We start from the raw sequence: 11,965 nt of genomic DNA, 5'->3' as shown, positions 1-11,965 counted from the left end.
GGGTTTGGTACTATCTTTGGCTTCAGGCATCCACTGGGGGTCTTGAAATATAACCCCCACAGAAAAGGGGGATGACTGTAGATAAGCTACCGCATTACAAAGTGGGGGTGGGGCAGGAAGTTAAACACCCATGTGCCAGCCTGAACCAGGCCCAGCTTATGCCTGCTGTTCTGTTGTAAATATGAACAGCGTCCCTTTTTTACTCTCAAGTATCTCAGAGTTTGAATGATAAATTACAGTCATTTCAGGATTAAGTCATAACAGGAGTTCAATTTAAGGACATTTTCTCTGGAGGCTTAAGAGAAACAAAATCTTAGGCAAGTCTTAGTAGGTTTCTGACACCCTAGAACACAGCCTATTACCATGCTTTAACAACTACCTTTTGGCTGAGGCCAATGCCTCCCTAGTCCCTAGACCCTGCGTTTGGGTGAACACCGCTTCCTATGGGTGAGGAGGCTGAAGCAGCAGGAGAACGCAGCTGTCTCTGGGGCTGGCAGGATGTCATCCCAGGCCAGGCCCAAGCCCCATCAAAGGTGGCCCCTGATGGCGTAAGTCGCTGTGTGGACGCAGACAGATTAGAAGTTTGTTTTAAAAGAAATCAGAAAGTCTAGCTTCTGATGTTAAACTACTGCAGGCTTGCTTGCATTTTTCTCTGAGTGGAAAAGGGTGAAAAAGAACCATTTGTCTTTCTTCTTGCTTATTTTTCATAATTTCTTCTTTGGACTAGTCCACATGCCTTTTCTCAGCCAGGCAGACTGACCAACAGGTCTCTGCCCAGTGCTTCCAACCTGCGTGGCCTGCAGGGGGCAGTCGCATTTATAAAAAGCAAGGAGGGAAAGCAAGGTCCGGAGAGGCAGCATTTTAAAAAGTTTGCTCTGAGAGTGCCTTTGGCTTGAAAGACCAAAGCCATCATGACCCAATGGCAGAGGCTGGTAGTAAAGGGAGGGATGACTCATTTAGGTAACGATGGTTCTTGCAAAACACCTCAAATTTTACTCATGGTACAAAAGTATTTAATAAGTGCCACGTCAGTACAGAAAAACACATCTGAGAGCTCATACTTTTAAGCCAGAAAAGTGAAAAAGTCAGTACAGATTATTTTAACTTACCAAAAAACAAAAACAAAACAAAACTAAGGTACACAGTGGGAAATGAACTACTAAGTTTTTCTTCTTTCTAGGGATGTGACATCCGTGTTTTCTGGTCAAACACTGTACTATACTGATGTACTAAGTCAAAGCAGACAGGTTCGGTTAAAGCTGTCTGCTGTCTCCTGCTTGGGCAGAGCTAAACCAGTGCAGCACCATCTCGGTAGGAAGATTCTGCCAGAAGGTACTGCAGCATCCCTACCCCAACAGAAAACTAATGAACTGATTGACACAGAGTTTTAGCACATCTTCACAAACACTTAACATGCTACAAGAAAAGGGTGCTTTTTTGTCTACTTCCAGCGTAACACATATTTACTGGTGCCCAGTTAAATAGGAATACCAACATAGCAATAATTTCTGTGTTCACAGCACCGACAACTGAAAAGCATACAGCATATAATACTTTGATCTTTAAGTGGGTAATCATGGAAGTTCCAAGATTATATCCACTAGGTTAGCCTGAGTATACGACTATAAAAATATCTTTTCAAAAATGCTTAAAGAATTCTAGGAACAGTGGGACTACATCAGGACCAGCAGAAGACAGTGACACAAGGACTACAAATGTAAGAGTAGGAATGTGTAGCTTCTAAAGGACATCTCCATTGATTCCTATAGCCAAGACTAGCTGTGACAGCAGGAGCTTCAGAAATCTCAAGACAGACAGCTGGCTTGAGGAACACCCTCATAAATACTCCCAGTCAAAAACCCCATTGAGGCTGGAGGATAGAAACTTTGGTGCATATAACAAACTTTGAGTGCACAAAAAGCCTGGTAGGACATGCAAAGCCTGCTGGGCCAGAGACAGTATGTAATGGCGGTTTGTCCAAATGCTGACACACCAACATGTAAGCTGGGGAAGGGGCCCTGCAGGGGGAATGCTGGACTTGGGTTTGCTCCAGAGGAGCCTCATGCAGAAACCCCTGCAAGAGAGGTCTACTCAGGGAGGAGCACTAGGGTAACTGAGCACAGAAGGTGTTTCAGGAGAAATAGGTCCCAGGGAGGGTCAGGTAATTTTCTTTTCGATCCATCAATGCTTAACATTAAAGAACTGCAGAACAGAGTCAGTCTTTCCAAGGTGTATTCTGTCATCATTAGCCAAAGCCTCTCCTAGTCTATTGGGTTGGCAAAACCCAAAAGGATCCCATTGCCTGGAGGTGGGACCTAGCGCCGCAGGTTGTTCTGGGAAGCTGGCATTGAAGATGATTTGCACAACGAAGTCACCACTAAATCACTGCTTAAGTCCAGCCCCCGGCCTTCTTTTTCCTACACAAGGAAAGAAACAACTTTAAGGGCAAGGCACAGGAAAAAAGTTCTCTCTACCTCAGAACTCACAGGGAAGGAATGCTCAGGGTGGGAGGGTGGACAACCAGGGAGCACACTGGATGGAGGTTATTTGCATTTTTGTTCAGCACTGGTCACTTAAAAATGCACCTCTTTTCACTGGAAAACATTTATTTTTCCTGTTAGGAGCTTGCCTTGTAAGAAGGGCAAGGCAATTAGACCTGGTTTTTGGTTTTGTTCCTTTGATTATTTAGCGACCCTCAGAGGTGCCAGGGACCTGTTTCACCAAAACATGAGAATGTAATTCCTCAGGAAGGGCCCCAAACCCCAGCCAGAGGACAGCAGCTCACCCTGCTGACCTCTCACTAGCTGCCAGGCTGATGCTGGCCAGTCTTGGGAAAAGCACAGGAGGTGGTTTGTGCTCGACAGATCTAGGTGGAACTTTTTAAGTGGTTCAGTGTGGCTAACTAACTAGGCAAGAGTGACTTACTGCTCTATAGTCCAGAAACATTTCTTTAAAAGCCAGAAAATCTGTGAACGTGAGCAGCATGTCAAATATGTCACCAGCGACTTCATCTTTATGGTGCCTACAAAAGAAAAGGATGACTGTTCCATGAATGAATGAATGACAGACTCTGTCTCTTCAAGATTACATTCAAAGGTTTCGAAGGCCTCCCGCCCAGGACCTAACCACCAAGTGCTCTAAACCTTCGTGTGTGAGCACTGACGAAAAGAGAGGAAGAGAAAGGTGGAAAAAGGCAAAACAACACAGTCAAACCCAACTCACTGTAAAGTAGTTGTGAAAACCTCCATGTTAAATCCAGGAATCCGCTCCAGCAGCTGCTCTTCGATGTACTTCTCCACCAAAGCGATCTGTAACCATGGAAAAGATCTTGCTCAGGCCACACTTCAGGAGAATAAGACATCTTCTCAGAAAGCCTGTCCTCCAGCCTTTCATAAACAGTTCCCAAGAGCCTATTCTATGTGCCACGCTCCATGCTGAGGGCTGGGGATACTGAAGAACCAAAACACAGTTCCTGTCCTGTGAGTATGTGAGCTGGCCCACGGCGGGCGACAGGCAGTTGCAGGTGATCATACTGTAACGAGATGAATGCTCGTGGGCAGGCAGAGACCGGGAGCAGCAGGGCTCCCGTGCCCCGTGGCAGTGAGGAATGCAGCAAGTGGGGGCTTTGTGTCCTGGGTAGATGGAATTGTACAAAAAGAATAGCTGGAGGTGATGACAGGTTCCTTTTAAGTTGAGGCTTGGCTTGAGGAACCTTCCTGAACTATGCCATGCTTCTGTGTTGAGAAAGTTCTGGAGGCTCAAACATTTTCTCAGATGAGACCATGAGGAGGTGGCACGAGGCCGTGGCAAAGTGATAAGACCCGGGGGTCAAGAGCTGAGGATCCTGGGTTCTAGTCTTGGTTTGGCCCCTGGTTAGTGAGCTTGGTCTTGGATTTCACTTTCATCTAACAATCACGCATACCCGACTGAACTATGTGGTAGAAAAAGAAGAGCGACAATCAAAAGGCCAAAAGAATATAAATCCAAGGTATGGTGAACTCACTTTATAACTGAAAGAAGGATTATGATAAAGCCAAACATCTTTTAAAGTAGAAGTTGACAAAATTATCAATCATTTGGAAAAGAGCCCCAATAACTGTGTGGAGGGAAACAAAGGGATGAGAACTAAACCATATCCTGGCATGACACTGGGGGCAGGTTTTCAAAGTTGAGCAAATGTCAACATCTTTTGATTCTAAGTTCACATTTTAAATCCTCATTTCCAGTAAGAAAAATAGAAATCCACTTACATATTCATTAAAAATGGGTGTGTAAGTGAGTTTATTCTCTTCTGTGTCCTCAAACTCCTGGTAGTATTTGTCCATGAAGTTTCTCTGCAATAACTGGAACTCGTCATCTGAACCATAATAGGAAAATTTTATTCTTTTAACGGAGACTAAAAACCATTCTGATTTGTAAATATGCAGGAATTATATGTCACCAGAACTGCTTCCTCAATGGCAATCTCTGGGAGAAGGAAAGCTAACGGTGTTTTAAGGAAGTGTTAAATAGGACACCAATACTGTAATAGGCAAGCCAGTCTTACTTTTAAAATTGTGATAGGATATACCTAACAAAAATTTACCATTTTAACCATTAAATATAGTTTGATGGCATTAAGAACACTCACATTGTTAAGTACCATCACCACCATCCTCCAGCCCATTTTAGGCACACCCATACAGGGTGGCTTGGGAACGCCCTCACAGTACTTTTCTACAAAGGAACGACATGGTTCTCTTATTTTAATATAATTTCAGCAGCAGTGATGGAAAGAGTGTAATGATTAGAAACTGGAAAATGAAGACGATCACAGTACCTATCATACAGGATTGCTTGGGTATGCATAGCAAACATAAAATTAATAGCAAATATTTAAATGTTAGGGAATCTTAACAACTGAATAGAATGTTATTTCTGAAAACAAAAGGAAGCTTCACAAATGACCTAGGTTTTGGGATAAATACTCTGGGCTTACAGAAGACTTGGCACACAGGGTTCTCATAGATGGCAAAAGAAGTCAAAGAAATCTTCAGATCTACATGGGACAAGAGCTTAATGGTAACACATCTGTATTTAGGCATTAAGGGCATGAACCTTTAGAGGATCTGAAGGTACAAAATCTGTCTGTGATTTTCAAATTAAACTAGACTAAGAAATATAGTAACACCAAGTTATAGTGTTCTTTTCCTAATTCTCAGAAAACTTGGGAGAAATTTTTCTCAAATTTAAGTTTTTCTCTCCCATGTGTTTGTCTTAACCCTTTGGTGCCTGTTACTGCTTACTACTTAGCAGGACTGTGGGGCACCAAAAAGAATCCACAAATAGGAACTCAGAACCAAGGAAATCACACCAGCAGCTGAAGTATGACATCATGTTTTTTTCATAGATAAAGTGTGCTATTGTCACGGTATTATGCTGTGTTTTAAGTCACCAAAATGTTAAAACTCAAAACTAAAAACAAATTGCTCTTACTCTCTTGAATAAAGTAGGTCAACATTTCCTGAAGTTTTGCCAAGAGCCCCACTTTGAGGTGCCCCATTACCTGAATAAGTCTCTTCCAAGGACTGAACCTATGGTTACCAGTTGTTTTAAGGAGCACAGGACTGTATGCCTTTAAGACACATCACAGTAAGGCTTACTTAATACCGCATCATGCTACGTTAAATATTATATGCGGCTAGATGTTTTGTCTCTTTAAAATTAACTCTCCAAACTGATTTCAGTGTTCTTAAAAAGCAAGGGTCTAAGAACTAAGCACAGGTCAGACTGTGTGGCAAGTAAACTTACCCATGATAATGTCCTCTAAATATCCAACCACAGCATCAAATTCTGCATCAGAAGTGGAAGAGCTGAAAAATATGCGTGGATTAGGTGTTGTTGCAAATAATTCGTTTTTTAAAAAGTGTACTATGAACTTTTTAAACATGCACAAACGTAAAGAGAACAGCACAGTGAAATTCCCATCATCACTCAGCTTCAACAATGAAGAATGATTATGACTAGCCATTCCAAACAAAAGGAAACAACTCGACACATCTATGACATCAAAGTTGGATGTAATGGCTCCACTTCCAGAACACCTGGTATGACTCGAATTACGAAGAGACAAAGACTCGCGTCGAACATCTTAAAAGCTCCTCGCATGTATTTCCTTTCGGGTGCCACTGACCGCATCTTCGCGATCACCCCATACTTACCTGCTTGTAAGCGTGACACCCACGGCGCACTCCTGTCCTCTCGGGCCTGAGCCCGGCGGTCGCTGCAGCTGCGGAATCGCCCGCAGGGACGAGGGCGGAGCCTTGGCCAGACCCCACCGCCTCCCGGCCCACGACGACACCCGTTTCACGGGGCCGAGGCCTAGCGCCAGCAGCCCTTGCCTGCAGCCTCTCGTGCCTGGGAGGTGATACTCACAAGGACAGCGCGAAGCTCTCTTCCTCTAGAGAGTCCATCACCGCCTCCGCTGCCGCATCCGCCCGCGGGCCGAACGGGCTCGTCGGCCTCCTACCCAACTCGCGGCCCGGGCCCACTCACCGCTCTGCTCTCCAGAGCCCCAACCGGCATCGGGGAGACCTGGCCGCGGAGGCCACGGCAGGCTCACTGCCCAGCCGGTTAGTACCTGCGCGCGAGGGCCCGACCTCAGGCTCGCCAACTGTGACCACACGCTGCCTGGGCCCCTCCGCCCGCCCAGGCCTCTGCGCGCGCAGCTGCGCCACTGCGTCCCAGCGTCGGTTCCTGGTCCCACGGCGCTGCGCCCCGCCTCCCGTCACCATGGCTACCGGAACTCCTTCCGCCTCAAATCTCCCGACAGCCATTCACAGTCGCGCACTGCCCGAAGCCGGGTCGGGGCAAGGATAGGGGAAGGAAGTGAGGAAAAGGGGTAAAGAGTCGCGAAGGGGAGCTGGGTTTCAGGGCCGCATGCTGGCTCGCTGGGGTGTTCTAAGGGTGTGTGGCTACTGAATCTCACGTCGCCCCCATTTTATGGTGGAAGGAATCAAGCAAAGAGCCTCAATTACCTCACTTGCAATTTGGGGATAAATTATAAGATTTAAGAAAATTAGGTAGTTTAAAGCGTGTTTTAAGAGTGCTGTAAATCGCAAATCTCTTAAAGGCCAGTACCTTAGCTGTTGAATCAGGTAATGCAGATTTATGATTTGCAAGGGTTACCCCTTGTGGGAGGAAAGCCCTTCTGCAATAAGTGGATGTCTCGTAATTTACGACATAAAGATTATTCATCAGTAACTGGGTTTCATGGCTAATTAGGCAAGATAAAAGTGGACAGAACCACTTTAACGTAATCAGAAATAAGATAACTTAGCTCCATGAAAACTGCCAAATTTTGCAAAAGAATTCCCTAGAACTGATTTCTCTTGTTTGGACCAGTAGGCATTGTTGGGTGACACTCTTACCTTTTGCCCAAATTTGTAGTACATGTCAGACTTGTAAGGTCTGCTTTAGGCTTGATCTGAGGGTTGGATGGCCAGCCTGAACTGACATTTTGAATGGTCATAAAATAGGTTATGAGTGGAATCTGGAACTAAAATTGGGGATCAACAGAGGTGAGGCTTAGAACCTCACCCCCCCTGTTCTGAGAGAAATCTTCTGCATATGTGGATGTTTTATTGCCCTGGTCTAGCTTGGATTAACACATAGTCTACAGGCACACACCTGATCATCTACATTTGCTCTCTTACAACACTAAACTATGTTTTCTACCTTTATCTTGTATCTACCTACCACTTCAGCATTTTATTAAAAATAATAATAATAAAGAGAGAAATGTGGTATCCACATATAAATCAAGTATAAAAACCAAATGAGTATTCATATTTGAACTGACTGTTTATAGTTCATAATGCATGAGCAAAACCGAAAGTTTCTGTGATGACTGCCCTTGTACTGTTCACTATGTAACTTATTCATTATGTAAGAATTTGTTCTACATGTAAGAACTTGTTTGTTATGCCTCAGAAGATTGGAGACTGATGAAAATTAGGCTTGGGGTGGATTAATGATTGTGCATTGAGCACTGACTCCCCTATACAGAATTTTATTGTCGTTAACAACCATTTGATCAATAAATATGAGAGATGCCCTCACAAAAAAAAAAAAAAAAAAAAAAGGACAGACTTCCAATGGTAAAATAAATAAGTAACCGGGATGTAATGTATAGCATAAGGAATATAGTCAAGATATTGTAACAGCTTGGTAGGGTGATAGCTGGAACCTAGAATTATGTATATAAATGTTCTACCACTGTGTTGTACACTTGAAACTAATGTAATGTAATACTGTGCGTCAACTACCCTTCAATAAAAAATAATTATTTAAAAAAAAAAAAATGGTTACCAAGACATAATTGCATTGAAGCCGGGTTCTTGTTTGCAGAGTCGAAGAAGAACTTCATGAACTGACAAGGCAGGAGGTTTACAGAGAGTTTTATTCAGTTACAGAGAGAGAGAGAGCGCTTTATTCAGGATAAGAGAAAACATGGAACTTCCCACGGGTGCAGGGAGGGCCAAGGTTGCCACTTGGGGACTCGGTATCTAGGGTTTTATGCTTGTTGCGGTGGGAGTTTTTGATAGGTTCAGCCAGAATGCTAGTTATATTTTAACCTATCTATGAATAATGCCGGGCATCTTACTATAAACTAATGGGCTTACATGACTATGAACAATGAGCTGTTCCATATCACTGGGTCCTGGTGGGGGATACATTGTTACATTGTTTTAATCTCAAGCACCCTGTTTTTCTCTACATTCCTGAAGCCTCAGTAAGACTTTATTATTTTCCAAGGCCCATACTGTACTTAACTGGGCAGGAGTTACACCCTGCTGCCTCACTACCTCATTCCCCCCTCTAACTGCTGTTAGGGCATTGGGTGATAACCTTTCTAACTGCTTCAGGCTGAGGGGGCAAGTGAAGGGTGCAGTCAGGTTTCCATCACTGGTCGATGTAGGGGGCCTCAGAAAACAGACATTTCCATTCTGGGCTCCATTTCCATCACCGTTTGTAGTCTTACGGCTTCTAGGCGAGATAGAACAAATCGTGCTATTAGGCGAAGTAAACAGGGTCCAGATAATAGTATGAGGATAATGATGAGCCCAATAAGTAGAATAGATTTCCACCCCAAAAGGATTTAGAAAACCAATTCCATATTGTAGTGGTACATGGGACCTCCAGGCCTGACACAGCTTGGACTTGTTGAGTGAGGGCTATTAATTCTGCCAGCTGGGCACTTGTGCCCAGTGGAAGTGGCTGGCACTCGATAGTATCCCACAGAGGGACAGTTGTGTAGCCGGGTTTCCACTGGCCCTGCTCAGTAAAGGAGCTGCCTGCTATCTGTGAAGAGGACAAGCTCTGGGTTCTCCAAGGGACTGTCTTTCAGATTTTCTCTGGCAGAATAGTTTAGGGCAAAGACCTGTTGGCAGTCACGCTCAGGTTTTTTGCTGATGGATTCAGGTAGAAAGATGGCTGGTTCAGGATGGAGCATGTCTGCAGCTGGGTTGCAGGGCCCTCAAGGAGGATATTTCAGTAGCCTGATGTCTGATAGCCACAGGTCCCCCAGGTGTTCAATAAGATGGTGACATTATGGGGTGCATGCACTATCAAGTCTGTTTCCAGGGTCAGTTTTGTGGCTTCAGGTACTAGCAGGGCTATGGCTGCCACCAATCTTAGTGTGGCCAGCCTTTAGCTACTGGGTCCAGCTGCTTACTTATATAGGCTATGGGCTGCTGCATGGGTTATTGTAGAAGGGCTTTCCTCCCACAAGGTTGAGTTAATACTCCAGTGCCACTTCTGATCTCTCAGTAATGAACAGGTTAAACCGATTTCCAGTAGGCAAGCTTAAGGCAGGGGCATGGAGCAGGGCTTTCTTTAAAGTCTTATAAGCCTTAATGGCATCAGGTTCCCGCTAGAGTTTTATGGTGCCTTCCCTCTGGGCTTCTTTAAGGAGTTGGTAAAGGGGTCTGGCTAATTCTCCATATCTGGGGACTCAAATCCTGCAATATCCAGTGATGCCCAAGAATCCTCAGGTGCCTGATAATAGAGGGCAATGGGTGGCAGAGAATAGGCTGTATTCTGTCTTCCCCCAAGGCTCTGGGTCTCTGGGAGGGTTAAGGCTCAGATATTTCATTTGCTGCTGACAGATCTGTGCTTTTTGTCAGGAGCCACAATCAGCTAGAAAGTTCAGTGATCTCTGAGGACTTTCCTGACACTCTGCCTCTGTGGTGGTGCAGAGAAGTATACCATCCACATGCTGGATGGTTTTTGCCTCTCCTGAATCAAAGGAGGCCAGGTCTTTGGCTAGGACCTGCCCAAACAGATGTGGGCTGTCTCTGAATCCCTGGGACAAAATTGTCCAGGTTAACTGAGCTGAGGAATTTATAGGATTTTCAAAAGCAAAGAGAAACTGGGTCTCAGGTGCAAGCGGGATACAAAAGAAAGCATCCTTCAGATCTAGCACAGTAAACCATGCTGCTCCCTCAGGAATCCTGGGTAACAGGGTATAGGAATTAGGTACTACAGGATGTAGGGGCACAACTACTTCATTAATGGCTCGTAGGTCTTGTACAAGGTGCCAGCTTCCATCTCACTATTGTACTCCTAATATGGGAGTGTTGCAAGGACTGTTACAGTCTATCAAGAGGCCTTGAGTCTTTAAGTTATTAATAACTGGCTTTAAACCTTCACAAGTTTCTGGCTTTAAGGCATAGTGCCTCTTATGAGGAAAGTGATTGGGGTCTTTTAAGATGTATTTGTATTAGTAGGGCTGATTTTGCCCTTGCACTGATCTCGTTAGTTGCCCAGACCTCAGGATTAATGTCTACTTCCACTAGGGGGAGACATAGCCCGTCCTTTTCTATATTCATACACAGAGAGAGGCTTGTGCTTTAGAAAGTATATCACGGCCTAGAAGCGGCGTGGGACTTCCTGCGACCACTGGGAAGACATGGGAGAACAGCACCGCATCCCATTAACAACTTAAAGGCTGAGTAAAGTATTTGGTCATGGGCTTCCCAGAGATGCCTTTAACAGTAGCGGACTGGAAGGAGGGAGGACCAGGATCATAGAGGAGGACTGAACAGGCGGCTCCTGTAAGGAGCAGGATATCGATGATGTGGCCTCCCACAGAGAGAATCACCGGGGCTCCTGTGGGGTTATGACGGTGACAGGAGCCGGCGTGGGTAGCCCCGGGCCCCTTCAGTCCTGGCCACATTGTTGCAAGTCCGACCCCAGTTGCCTACGCCTCTGAGGGCAGTCCAGCTCTCCAGGGGTTTCCTTGACGGAGTGGGCAGGGTGTTGGCCGTTTAGGGCACCTAACCCTAGGGCACTCTAGCTTAAAATGCCCCCTCTCTGCCATAGAGGAAGCAAGTCGTCCTGGGCCCGTACCCTTGGGCTGGTCTCCCCTTCTCTAACCTTGGAGGCCCCTAGTTGACTCTCTGCAAGGCCATCACGAATGCCTTGGCCTTCTGCTTGTCTCTCCTGTCCCTCTCTTCTCCTCCTCGTCTCTATTATAGAAAACTGGTGGCGATCTTCAGGAGTTTCCCCAAATTTTGTTCTGGGCCAAATTCCAATATTTTTAACTCCCTCCTGATATCTGGGGCCAACTGTGTGATTTATCTTTAAGAACAATTTGGCCCTCTGGGGACTCAGGGGACATATAAGTATGTTTCACCAGTGCCTCCCTGAGCCATTCCAGAAGGGTTGAGGGTCTGGCTCTCTTTTTCTTCCTGTATCTTTGCTGGTAATTTAGAATAATTCAGAGGTTTTACTCATGCTCTTTTTAGCCCTTCTAGGATACAGGTTATGAAATGGTTCCGGCTCCAGTTGTCAGTATTGTCTGCGTCTTGGCCCCACTCTGGGTCAGTGAATGGCACTGCCTGACAGCCTGTGGGGACTCGGGTTAGCTCCTCTGGAGGTTCTTTGCCGCTCACATTAGCAATGTACCATTCATCTCTAAATT

The 11,965-nt window shown here is 45.3% G+C and overlaps 1 protein-coding gene across 1 annotated transcript; it reads right to left on the bottom strand.

The window, feature by feature from the left end:
- Positions 1-969: 969 nt before the first annotated feature.
- ARL2BP (ADP ribosylation factor like GTPase 2 binding protein) lies at positions 970-6,727 on the bottom strand. Its single transcript, XM_036881128.2, has 6 exons — positions 6,415-6,727; positions 5,791-5,852; positions 4,251-4,357; positions 3,223-3,308; positions 2,926-3,022; positions 970-2,417 (listed from the first exon to the last, which is right to left on the bottom strand). The coding sequence occupies exons 1-6, from the start codon at positions 6,450-6,452 to the stop codon at positions 2,316-2,318; spliced, it is 492 nt and encodes a 163-aa protein (XP_036737023.1). The 5' UTR covers positions 6,453-6,727; the 3' UTR covers positions 970-2,315.
- Between the last annotated feature and the right edge of the window lie 5,238 nt (positions 6,728-11,965).

The sequence above is a fragment of the Manis pentadactyla genome, chromosome 15 (assembly GCF_030020395.1).
Source record: "Manis pentadactyla isolate mManPen7 chromosome 15, mManPen7.hap1, whole genome shotgun sequence".
NCBI classification, from domain to species: domain Eukaryota; kingdom Metazoa; phylum Chordata; class Mammalia; order Pholidota; family Manidae; genus Manis; species Manis pentadactyla.
Note: the sequence above shows the minus strand (reverse complement) of the source record. Positions and strands in the feature narration are given on the sequence as shown.

Bases quoted from the DNA above. Each gene is read 5' to 3' on its own strand.
- ARL2BP (XM_036881128.2), bottom strand. From the start codon at position 6,452: ATGGACTCTCTAGAGGAAGAGAGCTTCGCGCTGTCCTT. The intron at 4,358-5,790 runs GTAAGTTTACTT...ATTATGGTTCAG, and splicing joins TTTAGAGGACATTATCATGG to ATGACGAGTTCCAGTTATTG. The intron at 3,309-4,250 runs GTAAGTGGATTT...CCATGGTTACAG, and splicing joins CACCCATTTTTAATGAATAT to ATCGCTTTGGTGGAGAAGTA.